Source organism: Lissotriton helveticus, chromosome 6, assembly GCF_964261635.1.
Source record: "Lissotriton helveticus chromosome 6, aLisHel1.1, whole genome shotgun sequence".
Taxonomy (NCBI): domain Eukaryota; kingdom Metazoa; phylum Chordata; class Amphibia; order Caudata; family Salamandridae; genus Lissotriton; species Lissotriton helveticus.
Window position 1 is genome coordinate 1,289,307,917 of NC_136067.1, and position 23,791 is coordinate 1,289,331,707.

At 45.2% G+C, this 23,791-nt stretch overlaps 1 protein-coding gene across 1 annotated transcript in view; it reads right to left on the reverse strand.

Moving 5' to 3' along the window:
* The window catches only part of FBLN7 (fibulin 7), an 877,728-nt gene that overhangs the window by 118,645 nt on the left and 735,292 nt on the right, over positions 1 to 23,791 (reverse strand). Inside the window, exon 5 of the mRNA XM_078649036.1 lies at positions 11,831 to 11,968. Within this exon, the coding sequence (XP_078505162.1) occupies positions 11,831 to 11,968 (138 nt within the window). The remainder of the gene's footprint in view (positions 1 to 11,830; positions 11,969 to 23,791) is intronic.

Genomic DNA, 23,791 nt, shown 5'->3' on the forward strand with positions numbered 1-23,791 from the left:
ATTCATACTCGTAATCGGGGCATAGACTGGTTGTCCTGGGTACTAACAGTGTCCTTCTGTGACAGGCATTTGGGTATTCCACAACAAGTATTCAATCCACACATTGCCTTGTAATAGGTGTCAATGTTTATTTTTTCTACATATATATGGTTATGTTGTAATCCGGAATTGGTGCGTGTTCCACGGAACTACAGTGACCATGTGCCTAGAATTAGTTTGGCCAGTAAGCCATCGGGATCTGAGAGTATAATTGTAGAGCTTCTTAACAAATGCACACTAATCTCTAAGTCCTCTTTACTCTATTCTAGCCACATTTGGTGAGGAAAAAAATTGTTACAGGGGACAATGTTGTCAAAGTGTTGCCCATATAATGTTTCTCACTCAATGCTTCTTAGATGTCTTTGTAAGGTGATAACCTGAGCACCATTTCAGGAAATATCAATAGATTTTGGAGGAAGACAAGGCTTAGAGGCATATTTACAAGGAAATGTTGGAGCACTGAGCTGCACCAAATTTGGCAGCACCGTGCTCCCACATTTCCAAAGCGCCAGGATGCGCTGTATTTACAACAATATGGCACATCCCTGTGTTTTCGATAGCACTGGTGCTAAAATTAGCTGCCTCAGACCAATGTAGGCACCCGTTCACCATAGTGCAAGGGTGCCTGCGTTGCAGGGAATGATTGTTTATATGCCGAAGGTGTCCCTTCCATCACATAAACATCAATAATGGCGATTTGCGACTTCTATGTGTGCTGCATTCTGCAGTGCACAAAGAAGTAGCAAACTGTCATTATCTAATGACTGTTTATGTGTAGGAAGGGACTCATTCCTGCAAATAAACAATCATTAATGGCATTATGATCCTTCTATGTATGCTGCAGAATGGCATAAATTTTTGGCGCTGCCTCAGATTTATACATCTTTGTATATCTGGGGCAATGTCAAAAAGCAATGGGCGTTGCGGTGGAATGCCCACAGCAACACCCATATAATCCCCCTTTCATGCAAAGTGATGTGCATAAAGGGGCTGTATTGACAAGGCGGCATTATGCCACAAAAGGTGGCTTAACGCTGCTTAGCAAATATGGGAGTCTGCAAGGCCCCTTAGGAAGGCTGAAATATTGTACACAAAATGAATACATTACAATTAATGAAGTATATATAAAGAAAGAAAAAAAATGAAAATGTGAAAACTTTTTTTATATTTGATTGATTGTGAATTAAGCAAAATATTTTCATATTTGAGTATTTGTTTGGTGTACCCTTGTTTTTGTATTGTTTTGAAGTTCAAATATTAGAAACTCCTTACACCGGGGATCCCCAGGTACCAAAAATAACTCATTAGGGGTCCTCGGGTTCCAATATTGATTCAAGGGAGGTCCAGAGTAGTCAAAAGTTTAATAACCGCTGGGCTAGAGTGTCAATTTGGTGTAACTCTGTGGTAAACATTGACCATAGTTATTTATGATGGACCATGTCAAAATCTCTATGTTCAGTGGTACTGTTTGACACAAAAAACAAAAAGCAGCCACTTGCAGACTTGGGGCCTGATTATGATGTCGGGCGGACTCACACCCACCCGCCATCCCAGTAGTCTCATAACCGCCAACTGGAGTGTGCTCGCATACTCCCATTTCTTGGGACAAGCTCCAATAGAGAAATGGGTGTTTTTTTAAATCCCTGCCACGTGGTGCAGCGACTAACAGGGGGGCGCCATAGTTTCCCCCTAGGCCTCCAACCGGAGGCTGCTGTGGCAAGGGGACCCTGCTAGGGGCCCCCAAAGTCACTTTTCATTTCGGAATACCCGGCATGGAAAGCCTGTCATGGAACCAACATCATAATCCCTACGGCGTAAATGCCGCATTTAGGCGATTATGAGCAGCCTCCGATTGGCCGATGGAACCCGTCGGAAACCATCCTGTCCGACCGGCCGGTTTCAAATCCGACAACCTTCATCGTAATATGGCTGTTGGATTTGGAACCAATGATGGTCGAGGGCTTTCTGACTTACATCATAATCAGGCCCTTGGTGTAAGGTAGAATAGTGCAACAAAGATGGACACATAATGAAATGACTGCATGAATCAATGATTCATTTGTGGCGCCTGCTGTCACTCAGTAGAATTTCCTGTCACTAGTGGGAAACTGTTGGGCAAGCCCAGCAAAAACACGTGGCAGGAAAAACTGTTTATTAATTAGGATGAAGCAGAAGTTATCCAGAACCCTACATGATCTTCGAAAAGGTGCCAGTTAATTTGTTTTGAAGGCAGTAAGGGCCAGAGGTGTGACAAGCATGATGAACATAACAGAACGATTTAAAGAGGACTTTCAGGGAATAAGATGTATGGGGACATATGATCATGAGGTAGAGGCTAAAAATGAAGCTAACTGCTGCATGTGGTATACCTGGAAGTCTAAAGCGAGCAGGCCCGGACTGGCAATGCCGGGCACCGGGCAATCCCCCGGTCGGCTGGACGGGGGTGGGGCCGTTTTTTTGACTGGGGGCCGTTTTTTTGACAGGGGGCCGGTTTTTGGTCCGGACTGTGACTCACTCAGTACAGTAGTAGTCACTCGTCACTACTCTGCGTCTCTCCTACTCGCTCCGTGTTCGGCGCTCCATGTGCAGGAAAAAAAGCACAACTAACATTCGGGATTCTCTGCATAAATATGCATTGGGGCACCATTTAATAGGGTCACGCGCAGCGCGCAGTCTCCGCTGCCGCATCTGCGCAGATTCTTCACTTCACCCACCTTAGGGTGGGGCAGCTGGTGGTGATTGTGCGCACTGGGGCCAAATTGGGGCTCGCGCATGCGCAATAAAACTTGCATGTGACCGGTGAGGCAGGGTCGAGGAGCATTCCAGAAGTTAGCCAGGGACTGCCTGGTCACGACGACAGAGTGAGAGGCATACCATCTGGCCTGCACCCCATAATTTAATTATTTCTAGCCCCTGCCTCTCCCTGCTGCCGACTCCCACCGCCGCTCGTAGGTGAGTCTCTGAGTCAGAGTAGTGCCTGTCCGCGTCTGAGTCCGACCGTCCGTCCATTTGCAAATTGAAATATCATCATCATGGCACTGTGGGCCGGGATGAAACAAAAGCTATAGGCCCCCCTGTCGCCCCCCCCCTCCGCCCCCCAACGCACGGGGCCTTGGCCAATACCCAGGCCTGCCTATACCTTTTTTTGTTTTATCCCCGGCCCGGTTCTGCGCAGCAACAGCACGCTACGCCCTGGGGTCCCTCCGTGGGTGTGCATTTATTTGTGAGCACAGAGGCCTGCTCAGTGAAGCTGTTGGTGAGCAGGGGCCAGGCGGAGCCGGTTGCCGGAGCAAGGTGGTGGCTGTGTAGTTACACGAGGGAAAGATCAGGCACACTTCATTTCTGCATCTCTTAACAATTTAATTCCTTCAAGCGCTCAACGAAAAATCCGCTGTCTTCTCCAATTTTTCAAGATTGCTGGTTTTTCCACTTGTTTTCTTTCTCCCTATTAATTATTCCATTGACATCCCAGCCGCTCCCGTGTCAAACTCTGTTCCCTCCAATTCTGCTTTGGAACACATTGAATGACTACAGGAAATAAAATGGAGCTGTGTTTTTGTGTATTTCATTACCAACACTTTCACCCTGTTTCTTAAGTGGGCATGGCTTCCTTATAGAATTTGCATTCGTTCCACATTTGACGAGGCTAAAATACCATTAAATAAAACAAGACATGGTAGGTAAATGAATGCACACATTGTTAAAAACCTTCAAAAGAGCACAGTTACACACTCCCTAAACAGTTTCTTTTAACTACTGATATTGTGCGAGTTTTCTAATCTATACAGATAGAGTTGATAAAATGGAGTTCCTTTTTTTTTCTTTTAGATAAAATGTGGCCTATGCGTAGAATAGCTGCCTGCCTCGTTTAAGTTGAGTTGCGCGCACAGTCTTGGGCCGCGGTGCCTGGGCCTGGCCCTGACTCCCGGAGCCGAGACACACACTCCTGAGGAGACGAGCACAGATTAAGAAGCCACTCCTAGTAACTCCCACCACACTTTTGCAGACAGCCCTGCTTTAGTTCCTGCCACGGGCCCCAGCACTGACCTTAAACATGAGCTCAGGTCAGATTCTATAAAATAAAATGGGGTTTATTTTTGTCAGGGTATTTGTTGTCTGTTGTTCGTGTCCGACTCCGAGCAGGTCCAGCTGAAATGTTCCGAGCCAGCCGCAGGCAGGATAGGTGACACGTGTGCTCCCTTTGGTGGAGCTAAGCTGCTTGACTCTTTGGGGCTGTAACTGGGGCGAAGGATGGGGTCAGCACAGCAGGGCTGCTTAAAATATATTTTTCAGCACAAGCCCCAACAGGGCTTTCTAGTTTTTGTTTTTGTTTTTTTACACCGAGTCCTTTTTTTTTGTTTTCTTTTAAGATGTTACTTGCCACTGGCACTAAGTTGCCACTACATAGTTGGGTGTTGGTAAGGCTAACGTGTAAATTAACGTGTATATTTCTAGGAGCCCTTGGTACATTCCCTTGACGCTGGCTCAGTTTGTGACCTATGTTTTATTAAATTGTCCGGATTTCAGTCCGGATTTCACAAGAAAGATGTTTGGGCTGTTAAAATGCGCACTTGTGTGTTCACTGCTAGTGTATTTTTCAAGACGCTCCTGCTAGGCCCTGCAACTTTGCTGTGTGAGGAAACAGAAATGGCCCCAGCAATCAGTTCCGCTTGGCTAGCGAGTTGGCACTTGGAAGCCATATGCCAAACACCACTCTCCCTGGCGCGCGTAAACAGACACACACAAATAGGGATGTGGCTTGGCTTGTTGACAACAAGAGGTAGGGACAGTAGGGACATGGCTGGTCTTGCAGTTAGTTGAATAAGGTATATTTACCAGTGACCGCTGTGTTCATGGCATAGGGTGGGTGAGTTAAGTCTCACTGGACCTTGTCCTACAGCACGTTTTGTGATGTGATCCCCGCTGACAGACAGATCACTGCTGCAGACAGTTGGCTCCTCTCAAAGGCATCATCCCTGTGGCCCCCCACCCGGTCCCTTCCTACCACTGCTCCAAGCACCGTTGATCTGCACCGGACATCCATGGCTCCCTGCTCCCATCTGAATGGACCATCTCAGCGCCAACTGGGGTTGCTACAAATGCGGTCAGTGCAAAAGGCTCTCACTGCTCCCCACAGTTCATGGCCATCCAACCACTCCATTATAATTGTTCCTTATATGTGTGTCCACAAGTGTATGTGCACCCGTTGGTGTGTACATGTGTGGTTGCATGTGTGTGCAAGTAAAGTATGCAATGCTGATTCCCCTGTGGTACCAGTTCAGTGTGTGCTAGGCAAGTCTGCACACGTTATATCAGATTGTATATGTATGTATGTGTGAGTGTTTGTGTTTTTGTTGCACTTTTTCGCCCATCATTGCATTGTGCATTTACATTGTGTCCCCATGAACCCTTTTTGCCCTTGCACAGTGCACACCCCATCGTACCTGAACTTCCCCACTTGCACCCTATTTTCTTCCGTGAGACCTCTTCACACTGTACAACCATTTTTTATTTTATTTAGTTGTTTAACAATGTTATATGGTGCCCCAGCAACTTTGGTTATATTTGCACTTTACAATAACCGACAAAAGATACAGCAAGCAGTGTGCATAAGTGCCTTTATGTAATAAGTCTATAAAAAAGTTAGTGCAGTTGTACAGTGGAGTAACATCAGGTTTAAGGGAAGGCATGCCTATGCAAGTGCCTGTCAGACGAGCTTACAGTTATTCCGAAGAGCATGGGAGTGGGAGCAGTTCCTAAATCCGCTTTGGGTGTGTGTGTTCCAGAGGGATGTAGTGCCACCTTCAGTGCTTGGGAGGTCTTTAATTTAAACATTTCTCCTTTGTGTCCTGCACCTTTGTATCCTGCACCTACTTTCCCATGTCCCCTACACTTCGCTCTTTGATTGTACTAGTGGTTTTAGATTTTGAACTAAGAAAAGCTACCCTTGCTAGCAGGCCCGGACTGGCAATGCCGGGCACCGGGCAATCCCCCGGTCGGCTGGACGGGGGTGGGGCCGTTTTTTTGACTGGGGGCCGTTTTTTTGACAGGGGGCCGGTTTTTGGTCCGGACTGTGACTCACTCAGTACAGTAGTAGTCACTCGTCACTACTCTGCGTCTCTCCTACTCGCTCCGTGTTCGGCGCTCCATGTGCAGGAAAAAAAGCACAACTAACATTCGGGATTCTCTGCATAAATATGCATTGGGGCACCATTTAATAGGGTCACGCGCAGCGTGCAGTCTCCGCTGCCGCATCTGCGCAGATTCTTCACTTCACCCACCTTAGGGTGGGGCAGCTGGTGGTGATTGTGCGCACTGGGGCCAAATTGGGGCTCGCGCATGCGCAATAAAACTTGCATGTGACCGGTGAGGCAGGGTCGAGGAGCATTCCAGAAGTTAGCCAGGGACTGCCTGGTCACGACGACAGAGTGAGAGGCATACCATCTGGCCTGCACCCCATAATTTAATTATTTCTAGCCCCTGCCTCTCCCTGCTGCCGACTCCCACCGCCGCTCGTAGGTGAGTCTCTGAGTCAGAGTAGTGCCTGTCCGCGTCTGAGTCCGACCGTCCGTCCATTTGCAAATTGAAATATCATCATCATGGCACTGTGGGCCGGGATGAAACAAAAGCTATAGGCCCCCCTGTGCCCCCCCCCCCTCCGCCCCCCAACGCACGGGGCCTTGGCCAATACCCAGGCCTGCCTATACCTTTTTTTGTTTTATCCCCGGCCCGGTTCTGCGCAGCAACAGCGCGCTACGCCCTGGGGTCCCTCCGTGGGTGTGCATTTATTTGTGAGCACAGAGGCCTGCTCAGTGAAGCTGTTGGTGAGCAGGGGCCAGGCGGAGCCGGTTGCCGGAGCAAGGTGGTGGCTGTGTAGTTACACGAGGGAAAGATCAGGCACACTTCATTTCTGCATCTCTTAACAATTTAATTCCTTCAAGCGCTCAACGAAAAATCAGCTGTCTTCTCCAATTTTTCAAGATTGCTGGTTTTTCCACTTGTTTTCTTTCTCCCTATTAATTATTCCATTGACATCCCAGCCGCTCCCGTGTCAAACTCTGTTCCCTCCAATTCTGCTTTGGAACACATTGAATGACTACAGGAAATAAAATGGAGCTGTGTTTTTGTGTATTTCATTACCAACACTTTCACCCTGTTTCTTAAGTGGGCATGGCTTCCTTATAGACTTTGCATTCGTTCCACATTTGACGAGGCTAAAATACCATTAAATAAAACAAGACATGGTAGGTAAATGAATGCACACATTGTTAAAAACCTTCAAAAGAGCACAGTTACACACTCCCTAAACAGTTTCTTTTAACTACTGATATTGTGCGAGTTTTCTAATCTATACAGATAGAGTTGATAAAATGGAGTTCCTTTTTTTTTCTTTTAGATAAAATGTGGCCTATGCGTAGAATAGCTGCCTGCCTCGTTTAAGTTGAGTTGCGCGCACAGTCTTGGGCCGCGGTGCCTGGGCCTGGCCCTGACTCCCGGAGCCGAGACACACACTCCTGAGGAGACAAGCACAGATTAAGAAGCCACTCCTAGTAACTCCCACCACACTTTTGCAGGCAGCCCTGCTTTAGTTCCTGCCACGGGCCCCAGCACTGACCTTAAACATGAGCTCAGGTCAGATTCTATAAAATAAAATGGGGTTTATTTTTGTCAGGGTATTTGTTGTCTGTTGTTCGTGTCCGACTCCGAGCAGGTCCAGCTGAAATGTTCCGAGCCAGCAGCAGGCAGGATAGGTGACACGTGTGCTCCCTTTGGTGGAGCTAAGCTGCTTGACTCTTTGGGGCTGTAACTGGGGCGAAGGATGGGGTCAGCACAGCAGGGCTGCTTAAAATATATTTTTCAGCACAAGCCCCAACAGGGCTTTCTAGTTTTTGTTTTTGTTTTTTTACACCGAGTCCTTTTTTTTTGTTTTCTTTTAAGATGTTACTTGCCACTGGCACTAAGTTGCCACTACATAGTTGGTTGTTGGTAAGGCTAACGTGTAAATTAACGTGTATATTTCTAGGAGCCCTTGGTACATTCCCTTGACGCTGGCTCAGTTTGTGACCTATGTTTTATTAAATTGTCCGGATTTCAGTCCGGATTTCACAAGAAAGATGTTTGGGCTGTTAAAATGCGCACTTGTGTGTTCACTGCTAGTGTATTTTTCAAGACGCTCCTGCTAGGCCCTGCAACTTTGCTGTGTGAGGAAACAGAAATGGCCCCAGCAATCAGTTCCGCTTGGCTAGCGAGTTGGCACTTGGAAGCCATATGCCAAACACCACTCTCCCTGGGGCGCGTAAACAGACACGCACAAATAGGGATGTGGCTTGGCTTGTTGACAACAAGAGGTAGGGACAGTAGGGACATGGCTGGTCTTGCAGTTAGTTGAATAAGGTATATTTACCAGTGACCGCTGTGTTCATGGCATAGGGTGGGTGAGTTAAGTCTCACTGGACCTTGTCCTACAGCACGTTTTGTGATGTGATCCCCGCTGACAGACAGATCACTGCTGCAGACAGTTGGCTCCTCTCAAAGGCATCATCCCTGTGGCCCCCCACCCGGTCCCTTCCTACCACTGCTCCAAGCACCGTTGATCTGCACCGGACATCCATGGCTCCCTGCTCCCATCTGAATGGACCATCTCAGCGCCAACTGGGGTTGCTACAAATGCGGTCAGTGCAAAAGGCTCTCACTGCTCCCCACAGTTCATGGCCATCCAACCACTCCATTATAATTGTTCCTTATATGTGTGTCCACAAGTGTATGTGCACCCGTTGGTGTGTACATGTGTGGTTGCATGTGTGTGCAAGTAAAGTATGCAATGCTGATTCCCCTGTGGTACCAGTTCAGTGTGTGCTAGGCAAGTCTGCACACGTTATATCAGATTGTATATGTATGTATGTGTGAGTGTTTGTGTTTTTGTTGCACTTTTTCGCCCATCATTGCATTGTGCATTTACATTGTGTCCCCATGAACCCTTTTTGCCCTTGCACAGTGCACACCCCATCGTACCTGAACTTCCCCACTTGCACCCTATTTTCTTCCGTGAGACCTCTTCACACTGTACAACCATTTTTTATTTTATTTAGTTGTTTAACAATGTTATATGGTGCCCCAGCAACTTTGGTTATATTTGCACTTTACAATAACCGACAAAAGATACAGCAAGCAGTGTGCATAAGTGCCTTTATGTAATAAGGCTATAAAAAAGTTAGTGCAGTTGTACAGTGGAGTAACATCAGGTTTAAGGGAAGGCATGCCTATGCAAGTGCCTGTCAGACGAGCTTACAGTTATTCCGAAGAGCATGGGAGTGGGAGCAGTTCCTAAATCCGCCTTGGGTGTGTGTGTTCCAGAGGGATGTAGTGCCACCTTCAGTGCTTGGGAGGTCTTTAATTTAAACATTTCTCCTTTGTGTCCTGCACCTTTGTATCCTGCACCTACTTTCCCATGTCCCCTACACTTCGCTCTTTGATTGTACTAGTGGTTTTAGATTTTGAACTAAGAAAAGCTACCCTTGCTAGCTTTGTTAAAGCTCAACAGCGGTACAGCATGGACAACAGCAGTGCAAGTTTCCCTAATAGAAATAACAGCTACAGGAGAGGCAGAAAGTCTGAATACCCAGTCACCCCCAAAGAACAGGTACCTATAACGTGCAGAAAAGCGTCTTATCTGTTGGAAATTAGGACTGACTTCTGCTACCTTTGTGCTACATGATTTGTGTATTATTCAAGCTTGTGAACATCTGTTCATTAGACAAAAAACAAACCCATTTACATTGGCAATTCTTGTTCTTGAATTGCTTTTTCTTGTTCTTCAGACCGTATGGGGGATGGTCTCACTTTTACTTTGTTCTCTTTGATTCACTACTCGTGTCTATTTTTGGTGCTCTCTGTAAGAATGTCAAGGGGTAACCTAGTGCTCTTAAAGGTCATCTACTATTTACTGTTTTTTGAAAGTTGATACGATTGAATATGTAATGAAAAATGTGCTGTCAAATTCACCATTTTGGTCTGTTGCTTTCCCAAATTTTCTTTGTGGGAAACCCCCCCAGACCCCCCTAGTAGCAGTCGGGCGAGCTGGTTGCACTAGATCGCTACACGTTGGACGGGGGCTGGTCTGGCAAAATTTGCCAGGGCTGCTTTCAGTTCCCAGTCCGGCCCTGAAAGCGAGTCGAGAGGCAGCCCTAGATGTAGCGAGTTACAGTAGGGTAGATGAGATAGAATGACTGCCTGGATTGCTGTCTGAGAGTAAACTGATGGAGGAAGCAATGGAGATGTGCATAGCAAATAAATATAAATAGAAAGCTATGGATACGATTTCAACAACATACAGCAATGGACATTAAGATCACTTACCTAGCAAATGAAAATGACCATGTTAAGCATATCAATAATAATTAATTAAAAACTAGCTACTTGAGTGAAATTAAAGTTACAAAGCAAAACCCCCAAAGTCCTCGAAGTCCCATTTAGTTTGTCTAGGCGTGCAGCCAAAAGCACACTGTTTTAATGATGCATTAATATTTATTTCAGTGTCATGGACTTTTTGTTGGCATTTAGTTGAACAGCTATTCAGATAAACTCACACTTCAGAAGCTGGGTATGTGGTATTCATAGTTTGCCACATTTCATATAAACGATTAGGACATATTCTTTTTATTTTCATAGCTATAGAAAGATAAATGCATGTCGCCGTAATCAATGAAAATATAGCTATCTCAAGGCTAACTTTATTTTGTTGGTTGTATGTCAGAATATTGATGCAAAAATAAGGTCTGACACAAATAGCATCCTAATTATGGTTAAAAGATAGCATCCTACTAGATGTACATATTCTATGAATTAAATCCATAGGGGCGTCATTTTCGGATCAGGGCATTTATTTCATGAGTTTTTCTGAGAACGATATTCTGGAACTCTGCTGGGTAGGTAACTCGTTGCAGTTTATTTCCATACAAATGATGGTTTAAATATTTTCAGTTACATCTCTGAATTATATTGGGCTTTGCCTACACAATTGCTGAATATGGGACACAGAGAGAATGGGAAGTTTTAATTTTTTTTTTTAAAAGCTGTCACTAGAAAACTATTTTTTCACATTTGATATATCGTTCATTTTGAAGGACGCTCTTCAAAAGACGTAACTGGGAACAGAGTACAATACAATTGGACCCGTGTAATGTATGGTTAATCACGAATTTATTATCGACTGACTCAGAATAGGACTGTTTATGCTTTTAATTTGAAAGTATTTACTTAGTATTCCGTCCATACGTGTATATCATCCATCAATACATTTAAATTGCTGCCTTTATGTTTTTAGTCTGCATAAAGTGAAAGAATTTGCAAATCAGGTGTCAGCAAAAGTAATACACAATGAGAAAGAATGTGAATTCTGAAGAATAATCGTTTAAGCCAAGTTACTATTTATTTGGATGGTTACTGGCTAAACATTATGAAGACTGAACACTTTCTCATTACACTGAACAGTCTGAGCACTGAAGCTGCCTAGGGTTTCTATTGAATAGGAGAGAGAAACATAGTGATGGATTTTTTTTTACATTTTACAGGATCTAAAAAATCTCCAAATATGTAAATTATCTCCAGGTAGATGGCTACTTGAAAATGGAAGGGACATGCCAGTTTTAAAATTCTCAGTTTCTAGTAACAGACATATTTTAGGATTATTGTGACTTATTGCCCTATTTTGTCCAAGGGCATGTTTTGATAGATGTAAATTTAGCACATGCTGAAAACTTCCCACCAGGAGTATAGGCAATCTAGCACCTACCTTGACATATGCTATTGTCTGCAGTGCCACTCATATGAAAGCCAGCATCACAACTGCAATGCTGAGTCCTGTCGATTTTGGCACAGCGTGGCTTGCGGCTGAAAGCTGGATCATTGACAACGCTCCACTCAGGTGGTGCTGGAAAGAGATAAAATACAACAGGACTTCACCGGATGAATGAAAAAAACTGTTCATTTTCAAATCTGTTCACCATGGTGAACATACTACTTCAGCGTCTCCTAACATTGCTTACTGCCAAGCGGAACAAAAAGGACGTTTATGCAGTTCTCATTGCTTCAAATTGGAATTGTTGGGCTATGGAAGGCACCCAAACTCCAGAATAATTCTTCAACTACTTGGTATGGACAATTGGGCATTCTTGATAGACATGTTCACAGTTAGTGCAGAAGGTGGCAGTGGTGCTGCCACTAACAGAGGGTGGTGGGGCAAGTAGGGGCATGCTAATAATTTTAAAAAACTTACCTGACCCCATTGGCCGCCTCCCGCGTCATGTCTCTCCTGCTGGTCGCTCCCTGGTCCCAGCAGCCCCTGGGACAGACTTCAATCCAATCTCCATGCTGCAGAGCAGCGTGGGGATTGGCCTGAGCAGGCAGGAAAGACACTCCGCTCAGGTCAAGGAGTCTGTGGGGTTTGTCCAGTCGAGCTGCTGAATGCATCCGGGATGGAGAAACCTAAATGCGCATGTGTGTTTTGGTCGGCCTGAGACAGCCGGCCAAACACATAAATGTACTTAGGGAGTGCACAAGCACTCCTCCTCCGATCTTCCATGCCCCGCCCCTCCATGCACAAGCTGGCTCAGAGCTGGCAAATGAAAAATAAAATGATGCTAAAGCATTGCTTTTCATTTGCTGGCTCTGTGCCAGGCAGCGGGGCAACGCTCCTCCGCCACGGCGGAGGAGCCAACACTGGAAAGTGGTTGTAGTCCAGGGGTGATATGTGTCCACACACATTTGATTCTCTAATGTGGAAACAAAACATGTTAAACCTACAGCTCCAACTAATGCAGGGACGCTTGAGGCCAAGAATCCCCTACTTGCGAGGGCTCCATTTGATGATATGGGAATTTGGCTAGCTTTGCATCAGGCTCTGCCACAACCACTAAAGCAGATGGTGTATAACCAGAAGTAAAGTATCTATGGCATGTACCCTAGAAGAGCAAGGACCACACATCAAGGATGCCAAGGTAGGCATCACTTCAGTACCACTGTCCAGCTACCATGGCAGTAACCCTTCCATATGGGGAAGAGTGCTTTACAGTATTCACTTCAGATGCACTTGACTTCAGAACCTTGTAACACGTGCTACTCACTTAGCTCGTGGTTCGTAAGGCATTATTCTGGACCAGTGCCTGTTTTGTGTAACCCTGCCCATCAATTCAGCTTGGAGTCAAGCTTTGTATTCCAAGAGTTCCACTATACTAGTCCATTGTTCAAGCAGAGTTGCCAGCAACTTGAAAACAGCCATCATTTGCTGGCAATATTACTGAAACCTTAGTAGTAGTCACCACGGTACAGAAGCAACAAGGGAGGTGATGGTAAGAAATACAAATGCAGGAGAAATTAATGCACCCTCAGAAATACTATACGAAAACAGAAATGGGCTTGTTTGCATCTTCCACAAAGAACGAATTGTATTTTAATTGGTCTACCTCAATGGAATGACCACACAAAGAACATGGATTTGCATTCCTCATATGCTGGAAATAAAGGAGTATATTTATGAAAATAGTGGCGCAGGGCAGCGCAGTAAGTCACCTTGTTGTGTTGTCCTGCGTCACTTGGAAAGGGCAGGAATGCACCATATTTATGCAATACAACCCATTCCTGCTGTCACATCCTGCGCTGGCGCTGTTTTGGAAGCCTAGTGCCAACACAGGCACCCTTGTACCATGGTGCACAGGTGTCTGCATTGTAGGCAGGATTGTTTTTGTGCAGAAAGGTACACATTCCTGCATAAAAAAAATCCATAGAGGTGTCTTCCTCCTTCTATGTGTGCTGAAGAATGCAACACACATAGAAAGAGGAAACAATGAGGAGAAATAAAGATATTTCCCCTCCTTGCACCTCACCTAGAGAGGTGCATCTTTTTGGCACATTCCCAGGTTTACAAGTCCTTGTAAATCTGGGAATGCGCCAAAAACGATGGATTTTGCTTGAGAACACCCACCGCAATGCCCATGGAAAACCTCTCTTGCACAGAGTAAGGCAACGCCGCAATTTGCGCTCTGTTGGATTACTCCAGATGTATGAAGCCATTCAAAGCAATGCAATGTGGCTCTGCATGGTCTCATAAATCTGACTTAAGAGGCTTGCATCACACATGCACCACTTTAGGTGGTGCAAATGTGATACAAGATTCTCATAAATATGCCTGAAAGTCTTCAAATTATTTTTCAATTGTGTTTATAGACACTAATACCAATTAAGCAGGAATGACAAAAATGGTTTCCCCCCCCGAAGTTTTCCACACTTGCGATTAGCTGAACAAAAGCAATTGCTTGATTAGAACGAGGATCACTGACACAATATTAATATCAACCAGACCATGTAACAGGAATATTGGGTCCATAATAAATACTGTTTCACACTACTATCATTAAAAAAATATACAAAAATATATTTTAGAGTAGTAAATCTTAAGTATTTTAATCTATACCAATAATATAATTTTCAGTAAATACATCTCACTAATATCTAGTACTATATATACATATATATATTTATACATACATATACATATATATCATATTTATAATGCAACAATTAATAAAAATAAATATTTTGCATTATCTTATTTTTTGGTTTATTTCTTTAAATGTACTACTATAAAACATATATATATAAATGTATGCATACCTATATATATATATGTATGCATATATATATATATTCACTGAAAAAACCATAGGTTATAGACCATATATAGTTAGGAATTAGCATTTACAAAACCTTGAAAATTCACTGAAAAAACCATAGGTTATAGACCATATATAGTTAGGAATTAGCATTTAAAAAACCTTATTGTGATGTCACTGACCATGTTTCAAACAAAGGAGAGAGTAAGGGAGTTCGTTCACCCAAAAGTGAACTAGAGACTTCTCCTATTCCCCTGGGAGGAAATATGGCAAAAACAAAGGAAGGAGTATCCACTATGACTTAGAAGAACAGACGTATCTGGAGGATTGGTTCTTGGCAAAAAGGAGGAAATTCATCCTTTTGATAGAAACCCCTCACTCACCACCTAGTGGTGACATGCTTCATCATGCCCCAATGATGAAGCATGTCACCACTAGGTGGTGAGTGAGGGGTTTCTATCAAAAGGATGAATTTCCTCCTTTTTGCCAAGAACCAATCCTCCAGATACGTCTGTTCTTCTAAGTCATAGTGGATACTCCTTCCTTTGTTTTTGCCATGTCACTGACCATGTCATGAATGATGTAATATGTGACATCATCAGCAGTGGATTGCGGGTGCGCGATATATAGTTAGTGCAACTAACTATATATGGAATTTCAATGGTTTTGTGTGAGTAAAATAAGGTTTTTTAAATGCTAATTCCTAACTATATATGGTCTATAACCTATGGTTTTTTCAGTGAATTTTCAAGGTTTTGTAAATGCTAATTCCTAACTATATATGGTCTATAACCTATGGTTTTTTCAGTGAATTTCAATGGTTTTTTAATAGCAAATATCATAAGCTGTCGAATGTCAAGTACGTGGTAAGTGAAAACATTTTCGTGTTTATGCACACTGATCTGCTTTGAATGGTGCCCCCCCCCTCATTTCTATTAGGAGTACTCTCTCTTTGCCCCCGTTGTAATACGTCGTGCCTGCTTCTCTCTCCATTTGATTGATTGTTATCCAAGTATTTACTGTTTTAGAATTGGTTCTCTTTGGTTCATTCTCTATTTACAAACAAACACAGAGTCGCAATACTCTGTTTAGTCTTTGCAGATAACGAAAAATCGTGTAAAAAAAAAAGAAAAGGAATCGAGCAAAATCAGTAGGCCACTAATGGGATCTCTTTTTGACCTCGCTAAAATAGAAACATTAGGAACAACCCCTCATGACAAATACAAAACTAGTGAGATGAACTGAACTCCACACAATGATGGCTGCAAAACAGCTCGGCTCCGCCACCCACCCCGCCCAAAATAACGATAAAGAGCGGCTGCCATGATTGGTTGCGGAATGGCCACGACGGAGCTACGAAATGGTGCTGCTCTCATGCTAACCCCAGCTTCAGTCTGAAACATCCAGAAACACTGTAGACTACCAATTCGATCAGTTCCGGTAGCGCCCCAATGTAACCCGGTAGAGAAGAACTAGCCCTCCCCTCTTTGACTGATGGTTCTTGTTGCCTGTCCCTTCTGTTGTCATTTAACAGAACTATTTAGCCTGCTGAAAGGGGTTGTGTTCCGACCGCTGGTTGGTGGAGACATTTTGACTATATTCTGGACCTGCGTTGTCGCGTAATGCGTCATATGACGCGCCGCGTTAGCGCATCCGGAAGTCATCCGGGGCGCGCAGCGCGTAACGTAAGCATAACAAGTCATGTGACTTGTTAATAAAACTTTTCATTGGTTCATTTTACTTTTCTTATTCTAATGATGAAAGGCTTGGTCATATGACCTAAAAATTACGCTTTTTATTACTTCCGAACATTATTTTTTCTTAAATATATGTTATAATGTTCCAGGCTAATGTACTTTCCCGGAAAATTTACAACTGTCCTGCAAGTAAAATATATTCTTTTTTCGAGAAAAAGAGCGTTTCTTCGTCCCATGACGGAGCCGTTGAGCAAAAGAGGGTCGACCTGCTGTCTTAGTCGCCGATACGCCTGAATATGAGATTCTTATCGATCACTTTATGTTCCAGGAGTAGAAAACACAACAGCCCTTGACCATTTATCTTTACTGCGTTCCTTCGTATTATACCTTTTACCCTTCATGTAATTGGTCTGCTTTATTTCACTTGCCTTTTAATGATTCTAAAACAGTGACTATTATTAAAAACTTTACCAATGTATATACTACTACCATGTTTTCTTTTAAAAACCTTTATTGTGAAAATTTCATTATACAAATACGAGCCTATAACCACGTGGGCCGGCCACGGAGCAAACTGTAATCGTATATGATGAGTAGACATTTACACTGTAGAGGAACGTAACGGGTGGGCCATTAGGTTGCAAGAACTAAGGTGTCTAACAGTTACGGAATCGGTGGACGTACATTTTATAATTAAAATACGACAGGGCCAGTTACAATAAAATTATCTAGATATACATTTGCGGGCAAGTACCATGGGTGACGTTAATTCGAACTTTCAATAGTACAGTAATCAATAACACATCAGAACTTAATATCAATAGGGATGTCGAAATATTCAATCAATTCTCGTCCCCGCCCGCCATGTGCTTCAAAACTGCATACGTATCTCGTGATTTCAAGGTTCTGCAACCAGTACACAACAAGGAGTTACGAGTCCCATTTATTCCGGCGCCATTTTGGGCGAGGACGGGCAGGTCCAGGATATAGTCAAAATGTCTCTACCAACCATCGACTATGATGATGTTCATATGCTGTATTTATTAGAGTAACACTCATCTGTCCACATGAAATTAATTTGCCACAATCTAAACATGTCATTTTAATCTTTCCAAAGTTCTTCTAAATATTTGGGACCGTTTCCCTTGCCTCTGATGCTGTCAGTGCCACTTCTTTGATGAATGTACTAGCAGGTCAGGGGTTCTCCTCCAAATCTCTCTTTTATGCAGCACTATAATTAATTGGTGCCACCTCTCCATATGACGATGCATGGTATAGTTACCATAACTATATTTTTTTTCGGTTCCTCTGGAGAGTTCATCGTGGCAGATGAAGCGTGTAACGTACCGGGCATTTACCTTTTTTTGCATGTACAGGAAAGGAAAAAAAAAATCGAGCGTCCGAGTTCTAAGGTGTCCCAGGGCCATTTTAGTGGACCAGGCCCAAATCCAAAGAACAGGCCGCCATTTTGAGAGTCCTGTTGCAGCCGCCTGTCGCTGTAGCATCAAGAGCAGCCGAAACTCAGCTGAATGGCAACTGAAACGGTAAAGGGGCGCCCCACTACAGCAGACGAGCCTCCACCTAGGAAGGCCCGTTCACGCCGCCTCCCCCCCCCCCCTTCGGGCACCCCACGCCGTTATTCGGAGCAGTATTGTAGGATGGCCACACCAGTGCGGCAACTTGCTAGACATCACCTCGGTGGTAACCGAATCTCAGCGCCTTGTGGTGTCTTCTATTCAGAAAACATTGTTGTGCTGCCTTCGACCTATTCGCCGCAAGTGCGCACGCAACTCAGCTGCATAGCTTGCTAGACACCACCTCGGTGCTAACCGAATCTCAGCGCCTTGTGGTCTCTTCTATTCCAAAAATATTGTTGCGCTGCCTTTGGCCCCATTCGCACATCGGTCCGCTACTGCCGCCATCTCACAGGCCAACGGGGCGCCCCACGCCGACTTTCAGCATTGTAGGATGGCCACACCAGTGCACCTTACTAGACACCACCTCGGTGCCATCCGGATCTTGGCATCTCAGCGCCTTGTGGTGTCTTCTATTCAGAAAATATTGTTGCGCTGCCTTTGGCCCCATTCGCACATCGGTCCGCTACTGACGCCATCTCACAGGCTAATGGAGCGCCCCACGCCGAGTTTCAGCATTGTAGGATGGCCACACCAGTACAGCAACTTGCTAGACATCACCTCGGTGCCATCCGGATCTTGGCATCTCAGCGCCTTGTGGTGTCTTCTAGTCAGAAAATATTGTTGCGCTGCCTTTGGCCCCATTCGCACATCGGTCCGCTACTGACACCATCTCACAGGCCAACAGGGCGCCCCACGCCAACTTTTACCATTGTAGGATGGCCACACCAGTGCCACAACTTGTTAGACACCACCTCGGTGCCATCCGGATCTTGGCATCTCAGCGCCTTGTGGTGTCTTCTATTCAGAAAATATTCTTGCGCTACCTTTGCCCCATTCACACATCGGTCCGCTACTGACGCCATCTCACAGGCTAATGGGGTGCCCCACGCCGAGTTTCAGCATTGTAGGATGACCACACCAGTACAGCAACTTGCTAGACATCACCTCGGTGCCATCCGGATCTCGGCGCCCCACTGCAGATGAAGTGCCTCTCAACTATGAAACCACCACGGTGACATCCGGATCTTGGCGCCTTGTGCTGGTTCCGGCCTATTCACACATCGGTCCGCTACTGACGCCATCTCACAGGCCAATGGGGTGCCCCACGCCGACTTTCAACATTGTAGGATGGCCACACCAGTGCGGCAACTTACTAGACACCACCTCGGTGCCATCCGGATCTTGGCGCGTTGTGCTGCCTTCGGCCTATTCGCACATCGGTCCGCTACTGACGCAAACTCACAGGCCAACGGGGCGCCCCACGCCGACTTTCAGCATTGTAGGATGGCCACACCAGTGCTGCAACTTGCTGGACACCACCTCGGTGCCATCCGGATCTTGGCGCGTTGTGTTGCCTTCGGCCTATTCGCACATCGGTCCGCTACTGAAGCCGCCTCACGTGCCAACGTATTTTCTCTGCATTTTATACCCTATGCCGCATAACAGGTCATGTGACTTGTTTATAAAACTTTTCATTGGTTCATTTTACTTTTGGTTTCCTAATGATGGAAGGCTTGATCATATGACCTAAAAACAACACTTTTCATTGGATGAAAACTTTTTTTTTTTCCCAAACGATGAAAGCCCCACCTTGTTTCTGGATGTTTCAGACTGAAGCTGGCGTCAGCATGAGAGCACCACCATCTCGTAGCTCCGTCGTGGTCATTCCGCGAGCAATCATGGCAGTCGCTCCCCACCAGAAGCCTACAGGAGTCGGGGCCCCCAAAACTTTTGATGAATCCTCAAGGCGGAGGGGACGCTTTCGAGAATGGGGTCCAAGACCTAGCAGACAAGCGTGCGATTTCCAAGGTGTCCCAGGGCCATTTCAGTGGACCAGGCCCAAAAAGGAAACAGCCTGCCGCCATTTTGAGAGTCCTGTGACAGCCGCCTATCGCTGCACCGCAAGAGTGGGCGCAACTCAGCTGAATTGCGGCTTTTGACACAGTGGACCAAAAGCGGACGGAATGGCAACTGAAACGGTAAAGGGGCGCCCCACTACAACAGACGAGACTCCACCTGGAGAGGCCCGTTCACGCCGCCTCCCCCGGGGCGCCCCACGCCGTTATTCGGAGCAGCATTGTAGGATACCAAAACCAGTGCGGCAACTTACTGGACATCACCTTGGTGCCATCGTTCTGCTGCCTTGGAGCTATTCGCACAACAGTTTGCTACTGATGACCCACCCCCCGCGACGCCCCACGCCAGAAATCTGGACGTTGTGCTGCGTTGGGACTATTCGCACAGCCGACCGCTACTTCGTTGTTTTTCCCTAAAAATGTTTATATGTTATTACTGTTTTTGTTTTCTTGTATATATTTATAAGTTATTAAAGTTTTATAATCTTACTACTTTGTTGGAGTGCTATATATTTTTAATGTGACACATAATTGTAAAAACTTTGATGTACAAAGAGTCATCCCTGGAATCTTCCGCTTCAGGCTCGGTCCCCTCCCCAATCACAATACAGGATGGTTTTCAGATAATAGGAACGCGTCTGCTGTGACGGATCTCATCGAGTGTGGGCCTTGATCTACTATAACTCCTTTGAAGAGGGGTGATTCTTTACAGCTGGGGCCATAAACTACATCTGCAGGGCTAGCTGATACCCTAGGACCGGCCTGGACAATCGGACACAGAGGAAAAGGAGTGTCAGAGGGTGCGGTAGTGAATAGGGCGAAAGGGAGGTGTCGGGCGGGCACAGGGTGTGATTCTCAGGGAAGAGCAGCGCAGATGGGGGTGGTTTATTACCCATGCATAAGACAGAGAGCGGGGGTGACCACTGCCTGGGGGAGATGCTTGCGAGGGTGGGGAGCCATGCTAAGGATCGACAGCGTGCAGAGAGTGGGTCTGGTCAAGGCATCTAAAATGACTGCCGTGCACGACAAAAGTGTGGCATTTGAAAAAAGGCAAGATGGCGCAGACAATGTTTTTCAACACTTCCTGATTTCCTTCGAATTGAACGTTAACAGACGTTGGGGCATATTACCAAAGTTAAGCGATATTTATCCCTAACGATGCTTAGCACCGATTTTTTTACCGCTAAGCATCGTCAGAAATTATCGCAGATAAACCTTGCTATTATCAAGGTTTATCGCAAATACGATAAAAAACGACCGCAATGCATTAATATCGCTGAAAACTCAGCGATATTCATGCATTACCGAGCTAATGCTCTTAGCCATGTTATCCACCTCCCATTGGATAACATGGCTAAGAACTGCTCAGGGCAGGTGCTAGCTTTTGGAGATATTCGCGCTTATCGCGAATATTTCCAAAAGTTGATAATAGGAGATAGCGATGTTAGCGACTGTTTCCAGTTGCTAACATCTTGGCATGCCCACTTTGCATGTCATTAGTGATAAATATCACTCACATGCAAAGTGGGGCCCAAGATGGTCGCTATCTCCTACTAGCCGTCGCTAACTGGTGTTAGCAACAGCTAGGTAATACAGATATAATTTTATCTCAGCGAAGCGAAGCGCTGTTACAGATATATATCTTGTTTTTGAACGTTAATTTCTCAAAATCCACTGAAGCACATATATTGAGACCTAGCAAAGGCACATCGAGCTACCAGTCCCTACAATTTTGCCAAGTTTCGTGCAAATCCATTCAGCCCTTTGATTATTATTATTATTATTTTTTTTGCCCCGCGGGGCCCTTTTAAAACCTCCACATCAAACCTAAGAGGTCAAGGAGGATCTACTATGCCCCCTTATGGTCATTTGCCCCTTCGCTTTGGCCTCCTCTTGTCTCTCGATCCTACCGAGAGACAAGATGGCGGCCGCTACGGACTGTTTGCAATGTTTACAGACGCCGGAGAACCAATCAGCTTCGCAAACCTCCGTTACGCGAAGCGGAGCGCTGTTACAGATATATATCTTTTTTTGAACGTTAATTTCTCAAAATCCACTGGATCACATATATTGAGACCTAGCAAAGGCACATCGGGCTACCAGTCCCTAATATTTTACCAAGTTTCGTGCAAATCCATTCAGCCGTTCGATTATTATTATTATTATTTTTTTTTGCCCTGCGGGGCCCTTTTAAAACCTCCACATCAAACCTAGGGGGTCAGCGAGGATCTACTATGCCCCCTTATGGTCATTTGCCCCTTCGCTTTGGCCTCCTCTTGTCTCTCGATCCTACCGAGAGACAAGATGGCGGCCGCTACGGACTGTTTGGAATGTTCACAGACGCCGGAGAACCAATCAGCTTCGCTTCACAAAGCTCCGTACCGCGAAAAGTCCGCGAACCGGAGCGCTGCCCGGTCCGCTGTTACAGATATATATCTTTTTTTGAACGTTAATTTCTCAAAATCCACTGGAGCACATATATTGAGACCTAGCAAAGGCACATCGGGCTACCAGTCCCTACAATTTTGCCAAGTTTCGAGCAAATCCATTCAGCCGTTCGGGCTAAAAGTGAGGCCAACCGCCCTATGGAAAACTCAATGTTAAAAACACGTTTTGGGACCCCCCTTTTTTCTCGGCCCCCCCTTGACGAACCCCCCCCCAAATTTTCAAGGGCTGCTCAGAAACAAAATGTGCCATTTTCCTGAAAATTTCAGCCAATTCCGTCCACAAACGCCAAAGTTATTAGACATAGAATTTTCAAAAATCCCATAGAGAAAAAATCCTAACTATATATACCTACTGGCAACCGCCAGTAGGTAATATATATATATATATATATATATATATATATATATATATATATATATATATATATATATATATATATATATATATATATATATATATATATATATATATATATATATATACAAAAATTTGCAGGGTTGCACAAGTTGGAGGAAGCCACTCGAGAAAGAAATCTTTTCACCAATTTATTCAGCAGTCTGCAAACATGAACAACTCAGGTGCTGTCATCAAACTATTCTTGCTGGACCGGTTTCGGGAGCCAAACTGCCTTCTTCTGCAGCATGTTGGGCAGAAAGTGAGCACAATTCACGCGCACACACCACCAAATGTCTTTCCCAAGTGGGCTTGCTTCACTGTTCAAACTTAGCCCAAAAAGATTTCTTTCTCGAGTGGCTTCCTCCAACTTGTGCAACCCTGCAAATTTTTGGATGTTAACGGCTGGTCACGGTCGTGGAGTGACGCCCATCGCCCATCTCAATGAGCGGAGCCTTTCGGACACAATAGTGCTTGAAAAATGGTCGAGAAGCGGGCTGGCGTGTGCAGGAAACGCTTGCCCTTTTCCATTTGGCAGCCATAGAGCGGGACATGAAAGTTCATGTGGCTTGCATCTACCCACATGGGGAACATTGGGCTAAGTTTGAACAGTGAAGCAAGCCCACTTGGGAAAGACATTTGCGCAACACTACAAGAGCCAGGATGCCGTGTGTCTAACCACGCCCATGGGCGGGTATACATCAGGTGGTGTGTGCGCGTGAATTGTGCTCACTTTCTGCCCAACATGCTGCAGAAGAACGGAGTTTGGCTCCCGAAACCGGTCCAGCAAGAATAGTTTGATGACAGCACCTGAGTTGTTCATGTTTGCAGACTGCTGAATAAATTGGTGAAAAGATTTCTTTCTCGAGTGGCTTCCTCCAACTTGTGCAACCCTGCAAATTTTTGGATGTTAACGGCTGCTCACGGTCGTGGAGTGACGCCCACCGCCCATCTCAATGAGCGGAGCCTTTCGGACACAATAGTGCTTGAAAAATGGTCGAGAAGCGGGCTGGCGTGTGCAGGAAACGCTTGCCCTTTTCCATTTGGCAGCCATA